This window comes from Taudactylus pleione, unplaced genomic scaffold (genome assembly GCF_031769625.1).
Source record: "Taudactylus pleione unplaced genomic scaffold, aTauple2 ptg000529l, whole genome shotgun sequence".
In the NCBI taxonomy this organism is placed as follows: domain Eukaryota; kingdom Metazoa; phylum Chordata; class Amphibia; order Anura; family Myobatrachidae; genus Taudactylus; species Taudactylus pleione.
The window spans coordinates 5,241,538-5,260,941 of NW_028284931.1; the positions used below are offsets into that span (position 1 = coordinate 5,241,538).

General features: G+C 44.5%; 1 protein-coding gene across 1 annotated transcript in view; it reads left to right on the forward strand.

Moving 5' to 3' along the window:
• Positions 1-19,404, forward strand: part of HDGFL2 (HDGF like 2) — a 172,956-nt gene that overhangs the window by 10,740 nt on the left and 142,812 nt on the right. Inside the window, exon 5 of the mRNA XM_088450837.1 lies at positions 11,861-11,941. Within this exon, the coding sequence (XP_088306963.1) occupies positions 11,861-11,941 (81 nt within the window). The remainder of the gene's footprint in view (positions 1-11,860; positions 11,942-19,404) is intronic.

Below are 19,404 nucleotides of genomic sequence, written 5' to 3' on the forward strand. Positions count from 1 at the left end.
TTTAATCTTCTTTTCATTTGGACTGGCCGGCATGAGCGCTGCAGTGATGTTGTCGGCTGCCCATCGGCACCCTCCTCCGGCCCAAGAGCTGGCAACAATTAACTGCACAGGCCGGTCCCCGGAGCACACAGCTCGGACACAATCCGAGCACAGGGGCAACATGTAAATGTCTCCCGCACCGCGGGGGCCAAGACACAGTAGCAGTTTCCCCTTTGGTGGAGGAGTCCGCTGGAATGGGAGGCTTAATGGTGGACTGGTCATCCGCTTCTTTGTAGACCACCAGTGACATGGATTGTAACAGGGACACAGTTAAAATCACGGCAAAGCCCCGAGGTCTGCCATGGGGGTGAAGTATTTGCCTGGTTCTCTCCTCCCCGACCCTTTTGGCCTGCCTGCTTCCTATGCTGCCTGCCAAAGGATCCTGTTCTCCTAGGAATGCCAGGCAGCCATTTTCTATACTGTACAAGCTGTCTGCTGGACCCTGTGTAAGAGCACTTCATCCTCCTCTATACTTAATGGTGTTCTGGTAGTGGACTCAAACTATTTTCTCTTGTGGATTCTGAACTTTTCTGTTTACTGTGTGCATGGGGCTGTTTGAGTCCTTCATTAGTCAGGACAATACTTTGTTTTAACATTTACTTCTATAAATAGTTAAGTTAATAGTTTCTATTTAATTCTAGTTATTCTCAGAATCGCTTTACTTTATGGTCTTTATGGAGTTCTTGATACTATATTTCTCTGTATTAAGTATTTAATTAATACCGTATAACAGTTTACCTTCTATCGCCATGCTTTCACTGTTTTACTACATAGTGACCTGTGTGTGTATTTTCCCTGTTGTGCAGGAATGTCTGCCTATTGAAATTCCTCAAAGTCTACCCAGGAGAGAGGGGTGCTTCTGCTCTGGAATCCAGCTCCTGCAGAAATTGTCAGGAAAAATACTCAAGTGCAGCTCAGGATTGCGGGGAGGGGGATGGGCTTTTCTTTGCGGTGGTGAAACGTCTGGGCTCTCCAGCAGCTGGGCCCTCCCACAAGCCAGCGTTGGCTTCCACCTTGTCCCAGGCAATGCTGGAAATATTGGCCTCTTTCAGTTGGTGCATCTACTGCTGTTCCCTCCCCATAGCCAGTAACTCCCCAACTAGCACCAGTGGATACAGGGCTTATTCCACTCCATACAGGCCCTTTTGTAGGTCTCCAACTTTCTACAACATACAGTGGACCTGGCTAACCTCTAGAGACAATCCAACTGTCCTAGGTCTACTCATGTACAATCAGTTATGAGTCTGACTCCCAACGTTTTTTTTTACTCGGTGGAGGAAGAATTTTGACAATATTCGGATATAGTTGTCCTATGTACATGATGACCAATTTTAATTGCCGGGGTCAAATCCACCTTGCTTATTAAGGATTTGGTTAGTACCTCTTCTGAGGAGGCGGCTTCTTAAATGAAAGGAGAATGTTACTTTTCGTTCCTCTGTTCAGCTTGATGATGTTATTACGGAAACCTGGACTCTTCCAAATAAGCTTTTGCAAGTTTCTAAACTTATCATGACTTTATATTGTATCCAGCCCCCTAACAGGGCAAAATGGGAGACCCTTCTTCCAGTAGGGAAGTTGACAGCCTGGTTCTCAAATTGTATTGAACACTGATTCAAAAAACCCGGGGTCTCCATTAAACTTCACGTGATTAGGTATTCGCAGCTAAGTCGAAGCGCCTATGGCTTTAGCAGCTGCTGCAGGTGGAGACTGTGACTGAGGAGACTTTATAACGTCAACCTGCTGCACAAGGGTCTGCAAGAACTTCATGATCTTGGCCGGATCATGCTCTTGTCTCTCCATTCTATTAAGCAGGTGTTCCACAGTGTTTGTGCTGAGTGACAAATATGTGGGCCCCAGGTACCCTCCACTTTAAAAAAAAAAATGGGGTCCTACCCGACCATTTCTGGATCCTATCATAATTTATGCTTTAGGGCTCCCCATATGCCTCCACACATCCCCCACATACCCCTGAAATACCCATTCGATAACCCCCAAAAGCATCAGATCTCCCCACTTGCCCCTTAGCTGCATGTTTAATGCCTCCATGATCCTACATGTGATATGATTTCTCTGTACACAAACCCATAGTGAATAAGGCATTAGGGTAATAAGAGGCATATTTATCAAAGAATGTGTGTGGTATATCCAGAACACAACCTTTTTCAGAGGTGGTACATACATATTAAGAATTACCAGCATGTATGTACAGGGGACCACAGCAGATATTCCAGATTTCTACTTCAGGGTCCATAGGGGGTCCACAGGGTTGACCTTGGGGTATAGGTTGGGAACCAAATCCGGGCACCACGCAGTTAAAGCTTTTAGCTCCCAGGATGCACTTGGGTCCACTCTCCCTATAACCCCACCCCCCAGCCAGAGGCACCTCAGTTTAAGTTGGTGCCCGGCCGGAGTTGGGTCACCGTTACTGCAGGGGGGCTGCTTAGCAGCCCCTAAGCTTAAAAGAGTTTTATTTTATTATTTTTTACTACTCTTCAGAGCGGCAGCATCAGACTGTCCAATGGACGTCTGAGCTGCCGCTCCTACACCCCGCCGGCGCTGCGACGCCAGTACAGATCTGGGGATCGCAGCGGGACCCCAGAGTCTGTACTAGCCGGGCTCTGGAGGAATCCCTGGGCTGCTGCCGGATCGACGGGGACAGGTAAGTCGCGTGGTCACCGCTTGCGGTGATCCACATGTGAATATGCAGCCTTATGCCTCCGGTCTCTGGGGACAGACCGGAGGCGCTAGCGGTGGCGGCGGGCTCCCCCTCCATGGAGGCATACCCCGCGTGTCCACAGCCCACCAGGGATTATAGCGGCAGCGGGAGCCGGCATCCCGGGGGGTTAATTGCTAGCCAGGGGAGGAAGCCTTCCCTGTCTAGCGGCTCCTCCCCTCAGCTCAGCGCGCCTTTCAATAATACAGTCTGGCGTCGCTGAGCTGCTTCCTCCGCGGGCCACGCTTCTTCTGAGGTCTCCAGTGGCCATTTTCTCTCTGTGGTGCTGCAGAACTCTTAGGATGACAGTGAGCCCAGTCCCCCTGCGTACCTGGCCATTTGGGTGAGTGTACACAGCGCTATAGCCTTCCCAGACACTGAATCTGGGCAGTTGAATGTAGCGACATTGTGCAGTATATTATATGTCATGCTTATGTATGTATATATATTTTTCTGCATTGTATGTGACTTTTGCTAGTGCTGACTGTCTGCTTTTTCTCTCACCTGTCAGTGTATATCTATCCCTTTTCTTTATCTGCCCTAATACAGGTGTACCTGGGGTGGTTCTGAGACCTCACATATATATATTTGTTAATATCTGTGAGGTTTGTCACATACTGTTGCGTGCTGCACGTTGCCATATTTTAGATGGAACTGTGAGTTGCATACGCTGATAATGGGTCCCTGCAGCTAATCTTAGCGTCAGTCAGGACCGGTATGGCGCTGCTTAATATTTCCGTCAAGATAGTCAGATATATCTGACCAGGAGATTGCACACGATACTGCACCCATTATTGCGATCCTGCAAGTCATAGCCTGCAGGAATTAGTGCGGAGGATTTTAACTCAGAAAGGTTTATGTATGCGGCACCATCTGGCGCCGGGCCCCTTGCACGACCCCCTTAAAGGGCGGTTTATTTCTCAGGATCCTCTCCTTTGAGGATCGCCGGGCGGGCCCCATTGTCGTCACTCGCTTGGAGTTACTTCACCATACTGCCCTTTTGAACTCGGGGTATCTCGCAATTTCTTGCAATTTACCCCTGTGCAACAGACTGTCGCTCCCCGCCGGGGTTTTTCACAGTACATGAATTACCTCCGATACCACATCGGTCTGTCATTCCCCTTGCAGGGATTACCACAACGGCCACCCTGGTGGATGTTGTTTTATAGAAATACTAATTGGCGTGATATACGTCCTGTGGTTACTGACCAGTGGCTCTGCCGTGAACTGGATGGTATATTCGGCTCTTTCCCTCTCACATGGGGGGAGCCGATCTCAAGTATTATTATCCCTGCTTTGGGGCTGGTAGCCAGGTTCATTCTGGATATAGAGAATGTCGATCCTGCACCTGTATCATACATCTCCCGTTTTCTGCCCAGAGGGTGGATCTCATAGCGGGAGTCTGGCTGTCGCCAGATACGAGGAGTCACAAAGGCCTCCTGTTTCCCATTCCCTGAGGGTCCTCACAAGTAATGGAAATCCCCTTCTGGGATGGATTTGTATGTTAATCATCGGGTTACAGGCATTAATACGCCTCCCATCCCGGCCTGGACGGATTTTACGGATCCGTAGGTGGTAACTTTGCCTGAATTCAATGTACTCGTTTTCAGGGCCTGTTGCCCGTCCTACCATGGCCATCGCATGGTGATGCTTTTGTGACGTTTTTCCCCTCCAACACGTCCTGAGGTTCAAATATCTTTTGCCGCTCACATAAAATATGCAGTGGTCATATGTGGGATTACCTCATGGGATGCCGGTCTTCTAACTTTCAGGGTTTCGGCGGCGTCTGTATCCGCCGCAGTACCCTATGGCTGCGTTATGGGAAAGCAGAGGTGCACACTCCTTCCATGGGGAAGATCTTGTTTGGTCCTGACCTTGACAAGATCGTTGCATCATTGGCAGTATCACTAATGGGGAGATACCGTCTTTAGCTACTCCCACTACATTCGGACTAACTCTGTTAAGTCTTTTTGTCCTCAGGGTCAGCCTAAAGGCCTGTTTTTTCCTAGGCTGTCGGCCTCCATGGGGGCCACCATATCCAGTACCGAGCAGTCCTGGACTTCCGGACGACCCTGTTTCTACACCTGAGGATATACCCTCAGCCTGACTGGACAGGTCTACATCTGGGGGATTTCCAGAGTGAGGTACTGATTCTCAACGGCCTCTCATTGCTCAGGCAGCCTCCTCACAGGCATTGTTACACGGGCCCTTCTTCAGACCTGATCAGGGCCTTACAATCCCAGAAAGCTATACAGTCTTTGTGGTAAGCAGAGCTATTTCGGCCAACCTCACTATCTCAGTGAGGGACTGGTTGTTCTACTTTCTTTCTGGGGCGGTGACCGACTGGTCCTCATTTGCCTATACTCTGTCTCAAATCCCTGAATCAGATTCCAACGGTGCCTGGACTCAGGTGGAATCGTCCATGCTCCATCATCCGACGTTTGGAACCTGGGGATTTTAGGGTATATCTGAGTATTCAGGATACGTACCTACGGGTACGTACAGAGCCATCTCATCAGCATGGGTTCAGGTTTGCTGTGCCACAGCAACACTTGTAAGTTTCGGGCTCTGCCTTTTGGGACTGTCCTCAACTCCACCGGGGTTTACCAGCCTTATGGATTTTCTGACAGTTCACCTGTTCAGGGTATCCGAATGCTCCTTTCTCTGGACGGTCTCCTGCTTTTAGCAGGATCACCAAGGTACTTTACCGCCAGGTCAGGATAACCGTGGCTTCTTCTCGGCACAGATAATTAGTCAACGGAGAAAAAGTCCTCCCTACATCCCTCACAGGGTTTTCTTCATCTGGGAGCACTGCTGGATTCTCAGACTCTGAGAATTTTTCTGGCGTAAGACAAGATCTCCACTCTTCAACTTGTAGTGTGCGGATGTCTACGCATTCGACATATGTCATTACTCTTTGTGATGCGCGGTCTACCAGAGTGTCTACCTTTTGGTAGGGTGGAATGTGCTCAGTTCCATTCCAGACCTTGCCATAATTGACTCCCCTCCAGATGGATCGAGTTTTTCCCATCGGATCGCTGTTCGAACGATGATACTTTCTCCGGAGGCGAGTTGGTCTCTGTCCGGGTGGCTATGGCCATCTCGTCCAGGGTGTTCTTTGCTACAGACAGTGTCTGGTCCGCATTCGTTTCGGGGCAGTTGGACGTCTGTCGTTTCTGTCCTGCCACTTAACTTGTTGATACTTTAGGCTGTCTTGGACCTTCACTCTGGCCTAACCCATATGTCACGGTAAACCTGAATAGGTTCAGTCCGACAGTGTCACAACAGTGACTTCCATCTAGGCAACACTGGTAGTTGGGTGGCAATGACAGGAATGTCATCCATTCTGACATAGTCCAAGGGTCTTCTCCTGGCCAACTCTGCAGTGTTTATTCCCGGAGCTCTCCATTGGGAAGCGGGCTTCCTCAGCTGTTGCGATGTGCATCCCGGGGACTAGTCTCTTCTCCAAGAGAGGTTTCAACTCCTGGTGAGCAGAGGGGGCCTCCCTGAGGGGATTGATCCTCATGGCCTTCTGACTTGATCACACATTACCGGTGTTACAGTCCAGCTCCAGGAGTACTGAAGCTACCTTCAGTGACTCTTTGTCAGTGAAGTGGTCCTTCCACTTTGTGTACCTGTGTCCACCGGTCTCCCTTCTTCCTCGAGGTCTTCGGAAGTTTAATTCGAGACGGAGGGGTTTTCCTTCTGGGGGCTCCAGTTCGTCCCAGACATCACTGGTACTGAGATTTTCGGAGTCTCCTCATCGATACTCCGTTCCTACTACTTCACTATCTGGACCTGTTGTCTCAGGGTCCTTGTTTTTCCCTGGACCTGGATCGTTTGTCTTTGACTGCGCCCCTACTGTGGTCCTAGGGCTTCCCTGGCTCTGTCTTCATTGAGATGTTTAGAGCAGATAGGCCAGACTTTGCTGGGATCTGCCACGGACTGTGGCATACATAATTCTTATGGTATCGTACCTGTCGATACGATCCTCCGGTGTCCAGGATTTTCAGATATTCTGGCATTCCTTCCGGCTGGCTTGGGTTTCACCCTTGGCCTGGCCTTCCTGACAGTGCGGATCTCTACACTGTCGGTATGGTTAAGATATGGAATTGCTCCGCTCTGGTATCCAGTTCATCCTTTGGAGTGTTTTCTGGATTATGCCTCCACTTGTCCTCCCTAGGGACTCCTGGGGAGTTAGTAGTGGTTCTTTGTTCCGTCCGGGGACAGTCAATGGAACTGCTGGTTGTGATAGCCATTACATGGTCTATTGTTTAAGCTCTCTCTCTCTCAGGGTGTTTAAATCAACCAGGAGAGTGTCTGAATTGGGAGCGTTCTCATGTGGCTCCCTCTTCTGGAGGGCATCAGGTCAGGGTGTGAGTTGCTCTCGCCCTGTATTTCTTCTTAGAGTGGTTTTTAGGTTCCATATTATTCTGGAACTTATGGTACGGCCATTCAGTCCCCAGTCTTCTCGGTGGCCTCATTGACTGTGGTCCGGCCTCTTTGGCTTTATATGATCCGTTCAAGTTCCTTATGGTAATCGGACTCCTTATTGGTGGTCTGCGGTTTCTGGTTTTCACAGGAAACGATGGCCGGCCTATAATGAAATGTTGGCTGGATGGCCTCGTATGTCTTCCTCAGGGGCCTACCCATAGGTAGGCATTTCTGTCGTTGAGGCTTGTTTTTTCTCGGGTCATGTAACACTCGTGGGCGGCTCGTTGTGGCGCCTCGGCTGTTTTGCCTTACTAGGTGTCCACGTGGTCTTCTGTCCAAACCTTTTTTTAAGGTTCTAGGCATTGGTTTCCTTTGCCTCTAAGGATGCTTCCTTTTTGGCGACGGATTCTCCTCTCAGCACAGGAGCGTCCCCACCCTTGGTTGAACTGCTTTGGGACATCCCCAAGGTCAACCCTGTGGACCCCCTATGGACCCTGAAGTAGAAAACAAGAGATATGGTAAGAACTTACCTTTGTTATCTCTGTTTCTACGAAGTCCATAGGGTCCACAGGGCGCCCGCCCTGACGCACCTGGCTTCATATGGGCTGTGTTACTGGTCACCGGTTTCCCGTCTCCTTTTCTGTGAGTATGGTTCTAGAGTGTTCCAGTTTTCTCTCTCTTTTTCTCTCCTCCTCCGGCCTTTGGCTACTTACAAACTGAGGTGCCTCTGGCTGGGGGGTGGGGTTATAGGGAGAGTGGACCCAAGTGCATCCTGGGAGCTAAAAGCTTTAACTGCGTGGTGCCCGGATTTGGTTCCCAACCTATACCCCAAGGTCAACCCTGTGGACCCTATGGACTTCGTAGAAACAGAGATAACAAAGGTAAGTTCTTACCATATCTCTTGTTATCTGCTACAATCCTCTAGACTTCACGTTAGGGCAGACAGGCAGGCTTACAGACAGGGACACTTCACCACATGCCGAAGGAGCGCCCGAAAAAGGGATGTGTGCATTTAGAAGAGGGGGTGTGTTCTTGAGATACATCCCCTTTTCATCACTGTAGGGGGTGTGTCCAGCACTCATGGATATGCTGGGCTGCCCCCAAGCTCTCCCTGCAGTGTGAAAAGATGCCGTGCCATGCTGGTCAATACGGCCCATGAGTGGGGATGGCCGTTTTAGTTTTTTACTGTATAGTGTCCCTTATTCATGTTACGTCACACAGTAGTGCCCCTTATAACACATGCAGCAATGCCCGTTCTTTACACATTGTGCCACACAGCAATGCCCGTTCTTTACACATTGTGCCACACAGCAATGCCCATTCTTTACACATTGTGCCACACAGCAATGCCCATCCTTTACTCATTGTGCCACACATCAATGCCCATCCTTTACACATTATGCTGCTTTCCCCTCTCCCCTTCTGTTTACCCCAGCAGCCTCTTACCTAGCTGTGTACCTTCACCTACATCAGCTGGCTGGGGCCCCCACGGCAGGCAGCCGCACCGGTCCATAACCCTGTGCACTGCTGCGGCTAGAGCCGCTGTCACGAGCCAGTCAGAGCCTGCAGAGCGGCAGCCGCTGCTGATTGGCTGCAGATCCATGAACTCTGATTGGCTCACGACCAGCAACTGTTGACAGGAGCGCGGTCTGTATGCTGTATGATTGACAGGAGCGCGGTCTGTATGCTGGGCAGCTTGGTCCCCCAGGGAAGCGCTGTGCTGTGGCCAATCCCTTAAAGCCTGTCATGGATTGGCTGCAGCCCAGCGCGTCCCTGGGGACCCGGACCCTTTTTTAAAAGGGGAGTCCCCGTTCCTCTAGATCGGGTAAAATACGCGCTATAGCGCGTATTTGCAATCACTGGTTCCAGGAGTTTCTACAGAGAAGGACTACCAGCGGCATCCGTGTTTGGCTAGAGTATACTGTTGCAACTCTAGGGGGAATTAAGTGGACGCTGGCAATACACTTGGAGTTGGTGACCACCTAGACGTAAGGCGCATCGCCAGGCTTTCAGCAGTGCCCCCATAAGGAAACTTTGAAGAAGCACTCCCTTAGGGAACAGCTTTTGAGACTTCATAACGTTTTTTTAGTGTCCCTTATGGATGAAAGAGAAAATGGGATTTTGGTTCTTACCTGATAAATTATTTTCTCTGATTACATGGGGGACACTGGATGCCCACCCTTATACTCCTGTCTTGTTCTGAGTTGTAGCAGTTCAGACCCATGTTTAACCATAAACTATAACTCCTTGTGTGTATGTTCTGGGTGCCTGGCCTTTTTCCTTCTCTCTTCCTACTCCCTGTCCTTGGGCTTTGTTGGTATTAACTGGTGGCTGAAGGCAGGGGGTAGAGTATCGGGGAGGGGGGAGCCTATGCTCGTTTGAAGATGCTTTGGTGCCCAGACTCTCCTAGCTCCACCTATCAGGGCCTGTCCAAGGTATTAAGGTTCCCCCAAACCCTCCGCCCAGCCCCTCACATACAGATCTACTCCAGCCCCTTAATAGTACACTATCGCAAAAAAATGTCTATGCAGACTGAAAAAATGCAAATTGCAGCCAAATTGCAATGCCGAAGCAAAGATAGATAGCTCCCCAGCAGCAGCAGGGAGGTAACAAAGGCACTGGGCACTTACCAGCAGAGTGTCACTCTTCAGTATGCAGTTCTCATCCCAGCACAGGCCAGCTCTTTGTCTCAGTCTGTCTCTTCTAGGAGGTGGAGATCCTTTTGTGCCTGGCTGGGAGTGCGGGAAGGGAGCGGAGAAAACCGCAGGGGACAGGAGCTCTGATGTCAGGCTGTCTGTGTTAAGAGTTACAGGCAGCACAGCCTATGTAACTAGCTAGACAGAGACCGAGAGCAGCGACTGCACCTTCTTACACCTGAAGTTTCCGGCAGCATGATATTGATGAAGGATGTCTTGATAAGAGACATTCCTCATGCTTGTGGTAGACTGATTCATTGGTGCCCCCTAGTTGCCGGCACCCTTAGGCAGATGCCTAAAGCTGCCTAATGGTAGCGCCAGCCCTGCCACCTATACCCATAATTTTTTGAGTGTCCCCCATGGATGAAAAGTATTTATAAAGTAAGAGCAAAAATCCTATTTTCTTGTTGTTGGTGTGTGGTGGTTTTTTTTTTTTTTTTTTTGCGCTAAAGAATAAAAAACCTGAATCCTCAAATTCTTTGATACACCTAATGAATATAGTGAACTTTGCATGCTGGAAGGTGATTGTTTTTCCTATGTTTCTCCTTTTGATAATATTTAGACTTGTGTAGTAATTTATTATAAATAAAACTCATATCTAGTGTAAAACTGGGTACACACTAGGACGATGGATTGGCCATCCAGCCGATCCGTTGTCCTATATGACGATTGTTAAGTGTGTATGCATTTACCAATTGTCGACCCTATGTGTTGTGCCTGATGTCACAACTGGTCGTGCATTTACATGTGACTGTCCATTTATGATGTCCGTCACCAGCGGTCTCTGTAGCAAGTGTAGCAGGGCGCCGGAGCTAGAGAGGGCAACCTTGTGCGCGCACTGAAGGCGCGCCCGCCCGGAAAGGGGGCATGTCTATAAGACACGTCCCCTTTTCGTCATACTTGGGGGCGTGCCCGGCGCTTACGGACATGCCGAGCAGCCCCCAAGCGCTGCAGAAAGGGAGAATAGATGTCGAGCGCATGCGCCCGGCGTCTATTCGGCGGTGACTGGGTCACAGCGTGTTTCTCCACCCGCTGGACACTGCGTACCGCGGGTGAGAACGGCACCCGCAGGCTATGAGGGCAGGGCGCTTTTTGCTCTCCTCCTGGAGGGCAGGGTGCTTTTTGCCCTCCAGAAGGAGGGCAGGGCGCCGCGCCCCGCTAAAACAGCCTAGCGGGAACGCTAGGCCTAACGCCCGTACACACCATGATGTGCCAATATATCTGCAGATATATCATCCATCTGCTGTGCTGCACAGCCGACACGATATGTCCGAACTACGTTGTTCAGACATATCATTGGTATATACCTGCCAATGTGTTCAAAATATATTGGCCAGTGTGTACCCAGCAGAGACCTTTCAAAGTTGGAGGAAAAAACTGCAAGTTCTTTTATAAATGAAGCACACTGTTCTGTTTTTATGGTTTTCTTTTTTTACTGCATTTTTTTTAAATTTATTTTATCACTATTCTACTGTTCCTGGGTGAATGCAAATCTTCTTTAATAAAGAAGGTAACTATACACGGATTTTTACAAAATTTCATCAGCTTCCAGGATTTTCCTTTCATCCTGGATCTTGTATAATGAACCATTTACATAAGTTATACAATAATACTTCCGATTTTCATAACACACTTCATATTTCTGTTTATATTATGATATTAGTATGTGCGCATATATAAAGTCTTTGTGGAATGGGGTTAGCACAGTGGTTCCCAAACTGAGTGCCGCGAGACACTTGCTGGGGTGCCATGGGTTGTAGTCTATGACCAAATCAATTTGTTAATGTGATTGGCCGCAGCCAGCACTGATGTTTCCACATCATAAAATATGTGGACGAATAGAAGCGCAAACCTGTCCACCACCGCATAACTGAGACTTAGGGTGGTTTGATTTAAGTGGGAACCACTGGGTTAGCACTCAGGTATCTCTCTGTGTAGAGAGATGTTCATTATTAACAAACACTTTCTGTGTCTGCAGCCTCCTCCCAAACACTCATCTAGTGAAGTTGAGGCAGATAGTGTTTCTTCATCTGAAGAGGAAAACTCTGACAGTGACAAGGTAATTACTCTGAGAAATAACACTATTATTAAAGCAGCACTTAGGTTTGAGGAGTTTTTTTTTTTTTTTCTTAATTAATATATTACTTTTATAGCCTGCCACAGGTATTTATGCTAATATTTTATTTATGATTTCTCCTTGATTTGTTCTTTCAAACTACTTATGATTTATAATTGTACAGTCTTATGCACTACCACATGATTTGCGAAACTTGGAATGCCCCTCTGAGCTCTGTCTGCACTTTGACATCCTACCCCCTCTGCCATCACATGCTTAGAGCTTTGGAAGCCTGTATCTGGCAGCTATACTTGTTCTCCAGAAATATTTTGAAAGGAGATAATGATTTATAGCAGGATAGCTTGGGGAAAAAAAGCTATCTGATGCATGTTGAAGAAGCAGAGATTCATTATGTGGAATTCTTTAATGTCTAACATTAACATGTTATGGGGGCCCCAACCACAAATTTAAATGTCTAATATTGTTCTCTATAACATTTTGTGTCTTACAATAAAACCTTTCCAAGTTCTTTTGTTTCTAATGATCCTAACTTTCATTCTCTTGGCAAAAAAAAGCTACATATCCTCTTTTGGACAGGATTTATAAGTTTTTGTTTTGTTTTCACCAATACAGCCCCATACTCATAACTATTATCTGAACCCGATGCACTACTTGTAAAAAAAAAAAGTACAGTCAGGTGCATAAATATTGAGACATTGACAGAATTTTCATATTTTGGCCTCTATTCACCACCACAATGGCTTTGAAATGAAACAAACAAGATGTGCTTTAACTGCAGACGTTCAGATTTAATTTGAGGGTAATTACATCCAAATCAGGTGAACGGTGTAGGAATTACAATGGTTTCTATATGTGCCTCCCACTTTTTAAGGGGCCAAAAGTAATGGCACTATCAACTCAAAAGCTATTTCATGGACAGGTGTAGGCTATTCCCTCGTTATTTCATTATCAATTAAGCAGGTAAAAGGTCTGGAGTTGATTCTAGGTGTGACATTTGCATTTGGAATCAGTTGCTGTCGACTCTCAATATGAGATCGAAAGAGCTGTCACTATCAGTGAAGCAAGCCATCATTAGGCTGAAAAATCAAAACAAACCCATCAGAGAGATGGCAAAAACATTAGGTGTGGCTAAATCAACTGTTTGGAACATTCTTAAAAAGAAAGAACGCATCGGAGAGCTCAGCAACACCAAAAGACCCAGAAGACCACGGCAAACAACTGTGGTGGATGACAGAAGAATTATTTCCCTGGTGAAGAAAAACCCGTTCACAACAGTTGGCCAAATCAAGAACACTCTCCAGGAGGTAGGTGTGTATGTGTCAAAGTCAACAATCAAGAGAAGACTTCACAAGAGTGAATATAGAGTGTTCACCACAAGATGTAAACCATTGGTGTTGCCAAACACCATCTAAAAAAGCCATTACAGTTCTGGAACAACATCCTATGGACAGATGAGACAAAGATCAACTTGTACCAGAGTGATGGGAAGAGAAGAGTATGGAGAAGGAAAGGAACTGCTCATGATCCAAAACATACCACCTCATCAGTGAAGCATGGTGGTGGTAGTGTCATGGCGTGGGCATGTATGGCTGCCAATGGAACTGGTTCCCTTGTATTTATTGATGATGTGACTGCTGACAAAAGCAGCAGAATGAATTCTGAAGTGTTTCGGGCAATATTATATGCTCATATTCAGTCAAATGCTTCAGAACTCATTGGACGGCGCTTCACAGTGCAGATGGACAATGACCCGAAGCATACTGCAAAAGCTACCAAAGAGTTTTTTAAGGCTTAAAAGTGGAATGTTATGCAATGGCCAAGTCAATCCCCTGACCTGAATCCGATTGAGCATGTATTTCACTTGATGAAGACAAAACTGAAGGGAAAATGTCCCAAGAACAAGCTGTAACTGAAGATATTTGCAGTAGAGGCCTGGCAGAGCAACACCAGGGATGAAACCCAGCGTCTGGTGATGCCTATGCGTTCCAGACTTCAGGCTGTAATTGCCTGCAAAGGATTTGCAACAAAGTATTAAAAAGTGAAAGTTAGATTTAGGATTGTTTAGTTTGTCCCATTACTTTTGGCCCCTTAAAAAGTGGGAGGCACATACCCTCAAATTAAATCTGAAAGTCTGCAGTTAAAGCACATCTTGTTTGTTTCATTTCAAAGCCATTGTGGTGGTGAATAGAGGCCAAAATATGAAAATTCTGTCAATGTCCCAAAATGTATGCACCTGACTGTGTATGTATATATAGATATAGATATGTGTGTGTGTGTGTGTGTGTGTGTGTGTGTGTGTGTATGTATGTTTGTGTGTGTGTATGTATGTGTATATATATATATATGTGTGTATGTATATATATATATATATATATATATATATATATATATATATATATATATATATATATATATATATATATATATATTTTTTTTTTTTTTAATATATTTTTTTTTTTTATGTATTTTTTTTTTAGATTTTTTAAAACATTCCACTTCCACCAAGTAGAAATGTTTACGCCCTTTTTAATGTGATTGGTGGTGTGGAGCAGGACCCAGGTTAATGCGGGAATACCATCAGTAGACCCTATTTTCTTCTTCACAATCCATAAAGGACATAGGCTTAGACCATGGGTATAGGGTGGAGCAGGAGAAGTCCGGGCACTAACTAGTTAAACTTCTCCCAGCAGCCATGGCTCCTCCCCCTATGCCCCTCCCCAGCCTCAGGCAGGCCAGTTCAGTTTGGTGCTCTGCAGAAGCAAGGCACATGTTAGAGACTGCTCTGCAGTCTAAACTTATTTTCTTTAATCTCTATTTATTTTACAATTTTATTTCTGAGTGGGAAGCGCTAAGCCGCACTGCACCTCCACTGACCTCCTGCGGTTGCGGCACTGGTGATCAGGTCAGTCACCTTGGCTGATCCCTGAGCACACTCTGGGGACCCACATCCCAACGCCGGGGGTTAGGATCACAGACGGTACTCTAAGGTAAGAGCAGCTCCCTGCTTACAGGGAGCCGTGATGAATGATGCTCCTCCGGGATAGGCCCAGAGGGAGACACTTGTGTATCCTCTGCCCCCTCAAATGATATATCAAAATCTGAAAACAGGATGGACAAAGGATGGGTCGGGAGAGGAGCTGCTGGGGGAGCGCCTACCTTTCCTGGCATCCGGGATATGGGCTTTTTACCCTGGACGTCCAGGCACTTTACACTAAGATTCCACATGAAGCTGGTAAGGCGGTTAAAGGGTTATTGGATAGAGATACCAATACCTCTGAGGACCTGCATGATTTTTTGACACATAATAATTAAATTTTTGACACCACCCTCTCTTTACAAATTCATGTAACGGCCATGGGCACCAGATTCACTCTTAGCTTTGTCAATATTTACATGGGCACATTTGAAGATCTACATATATGGGATGGGCCAGCCGGAGCGAATCTGGTGTTCTATGGCCGTTACATAGATGACTTATTTTTCATTTGGGATGGGGATATTTTTTTTTCTGCCACTAAATTCACTGATTTTTTGAATATGAACACTGTGAATTTAAGGTTCACCTCGCACTTTAGTCACGTTTCTGTTAATTTCCTGGATGTCACTTTGTCAGTTGTAGATGGTAAAATTATCTCGACTCTATACACAAAAAACGTGGATTGTTCTTCATATCTCCACTATAATAGTGGACATCACTGTCCTTGGATTGATAATATTTTAAAGAGCCAATTGGGCAGGGTTAGGCGTAACTGCACTAGAAACGAGTATTTTCATCTACATGCTGACAAATTGAAAGATAACTTTTTGAGACGAGGGTACCCCATAGGATTAATAGAGGAAGCTGAAACAATATACAAGTCTAAATCTGAAGGTAGGACTTTCGGTGCTAGTACTAATACCGAGCCGGTCGTAATTATATACTATACAAAGGACGCTAAGCTAAATAAATCTGTTAACAACAAAAAAGCCTATAAAGAAGGATACTTCTCTATTGTATATCTCCCAATTTAACAACAAATCAAAAAAGATTAGATCTATTATTAATAAAAATTATAAGATTCTACAATGTCATCCAGTGCTCTCAAATGCTATCGTCCCTAAACCGAACATAGTCTTTAAGAAGAGTACAAATCTGAAAAGTTTTTTAGCTCCAAGTACCTTTAATGGCAATAATAAAAATGATACAACTACAACTGAAACTTGGCTTTCAAATAAACCTAAGGGATGTTACTCATGTAACCATACAAGGTTAACCCGTAGACACATTGTAAACAGGTAAACTAATATCTGGAAAAAGAAATACCATCTTTGATATTAATAGTTTCATTAATTGTGAAACTACTTGCGTTGTGTATGTATTAAGCTGTGACTGCCCCACACAATATGTGGGTCGCACAACAAGTAGACTTAAAGAATGCTTTCGAGAACATAGGTTAAATATCCTTAAGGGTTTAGAGACACATAGCGTTTCCAAACATTTTGCTGAGTTCCATCAGAGTAATCCTGCATGTTTTAAAGGTCATGGGGATAGAGAATATAGGTAAATCCAAAAAAAGTGGTGATGGATATAAAATATTATGTGAAGCTGAATCCAAATGGATTTTCATGCTTCAAACACTATCTCCAGATGGTCTTAATGAAGCACTTGAATTTTATGAGTGAATTGGGGTTGTGGATGCGGGGCGGGTTGTCATTGCTCCATATGTACTGTCTGGTCAATGGAGCGATCATAGCCCTCCCCCTATCCCCTGCTTTCTTCCCATTGGTCTACTCCTTGTAATATAATTCTTCATCAACATCATTATTTGGTATATATTGTTGCTTTTAGCTTCTCTCTAATGATCTGGATTCTGTATTAATAATATTATTATTATTTATATCTTATCAATGTATAAATGTTAATGATATTATTAGTAGTGTTATCATTAATATTATTATTACTATTATTCTTATATTTATATTCTTCTTCTTTAGAGGGTCCTTAGTAGCTACTCTATTATGAGTCTAATTTACTATTTCTTTGTTTCTAATAATGTTATTTATTTGTGTATATGTATGTATGTATATATATATATATATATACATACATATATTTCAATGCATATATATTTACGTGTGTGTGTGCATGCATATGCGTATGTGCATATATATTTACGTGTGCATGCATGTGTATATGTGCATGCATATTTTATTTATTCCTCTCCTATTTTGTTATCAACAAAATAAAAATTAGATTGTTCCTTTATAATAGCATTATCATGGAGTCATTTTATGTCATATTTTAGTTAGGACATCAGATCTAATTCGCTTCACTTATTCATTTATTTATATATTTATAAAGTTGATTGTAATATGTATATAAATGTGTTTTCTATATTTTATATCGATATATAATATTATGTATATGAGATTTAAACTAGAGAAGTATTCCATTTTTAGGAATATTGAAATTGCTCAAGAGTTCCAGCAGAATACTAAAATGGGTAATAGCTGGTTAAATCAGATTAATGAATTGATCAATTAATCCTGCTCTGGTGCTATTTAAACTGGGCAATGAATATAGAGCATTGCAGCTTGAAAAAGGCTACAGGTGTAGCTGAAACGCATTACTGCTCACCTATCTTGAAAACAGGCGATCTATCTGCACTATACTGCTGCTGACGAAGTATCCAGTAACCGGCAATCACCACCGATTTATGCTTGATCCCTGCCGTGAGTTTTTACCATCAGGCGGAGAGGAGAGTGACCCGTGACTAGTGTCAGCACATGTGGAGGCTAACTATCCTCTGGACTGCCCACACCGCTGTCTGCTTTCTGGAGACTGGAGCTGCGTGTATCCTGCGGTGGTGTCTGGCTGCCTCCTGTGCACGGCTCCGAGTGCGAGTCATCGGGTATCGCTGGTGGAGAGATCCTGTCGACTGGTATGCATACTTACAACACCGTCACTCATAACAGTCAATACTCCTTCAAAAGAAAACTGAGTCCAATTTCTTTACCATCAAGCATTATAAATACCACACTTCACAATCTAACTATGATGGATTTAGTCGCCTTATTACAACTATAAAAGTCTGTCAAAAGATTTTGTCAGAAAAAACCTCTGGTAAATCAATTTATTCATTAGTATCAATCATTTGGATACAACCAACCACTATCTGGAATAGTTACTGGTAACCGTAACATTTTTTTTGTCTCTTTGAGACTGCTTGCTACATATTCTGTTTTACTCAGTCTGATCAACTTTTTGTTTTATTTTTTTTATTGCAGTTCAACATTTAATTTATTATTTTTTATTTATGCTGCTATCTCAATATCTGAAGCGATCAATTGATTAAATGTATGCAATGTAATTTATAATATTTTATTACTATTTTTCATTGTTATTTTATTATTGGTTTTTATTGATTTGATTAAAATACATTTTGGTAACATCTGACTTTGTGCTACATTGACGTCCCCACTTTAGTATTGGAGCGCAGTTTATTCTTGTTTGTTGGTTTTTCTAGTGAGGTTGACAATTACCTCCTTTTTATACTACTGCATCAATACTTGATAATCCTTCTTGAATAGCGCTGGGTAAAACTTTCTTGCACAACTCCCGCATCAGATCCTATCAAGACCATCTATGCTCTGCTAAACAGGGGTGATAATCCCAGATCCTTTAACAAGGAAGGAGTTATTACTCAGATTTGTGTTTGATTCAGAAGCTTAATGGGTATCGCTGTATTCTGAATCTGAAATCTCTCTACAGGTTCATACATGTTCCGTATGAAAGACCCTATGGTTAATTATGCTGGCAAGGGAACCTGGGGATATCAAGGATCTATGAACATATGGGATCATATCTGCATGTACCTATTGCACTATTCGCCAAGAGTTTCTGAGTTTTGGCTGTTCGTTAGCAACATTACCATTACTATTGCCCTTTGGTCTGGAAGGAGCCTGAATACTGCCATACTTGGACGTCCTCTTGATATTGACTGTTTTACAGAGGTTTTTACAACATCTTCACTAGCTGACCACTGTCTGTCCTACAGGAGCAGGGCTGGATAATCAATTGGAAATAATCTACTCTTTCTCCAACAAAGAAGGAACTGGCAATTTTTTCTGATTCAGGTGCTGCTTAGGGTAGTGTTTTCTGAAGCTGCTGTTAAAAGTGAGGCTAGTCAACCTCAATTAGATATATTGAGAAGAGCAATTTAAACAGCGCTATAAAGTTTACATATAAAAATGCATATGCAAAAATGGAATGGATTTAATAAAAAAAAAAATTTATATTGAATAAAAGAATTCCATATAATCATATAGCCAAATGTGTCATGAACAGTAACATCATACACCTGAATTAATAAAACCAATAATTGTGAGCATTTGGGACACTGCATGTGTTATGAAAAACACCTGTTATATTGTAGCCTTTTTGAATACTGTAGTTGGTTGATGTC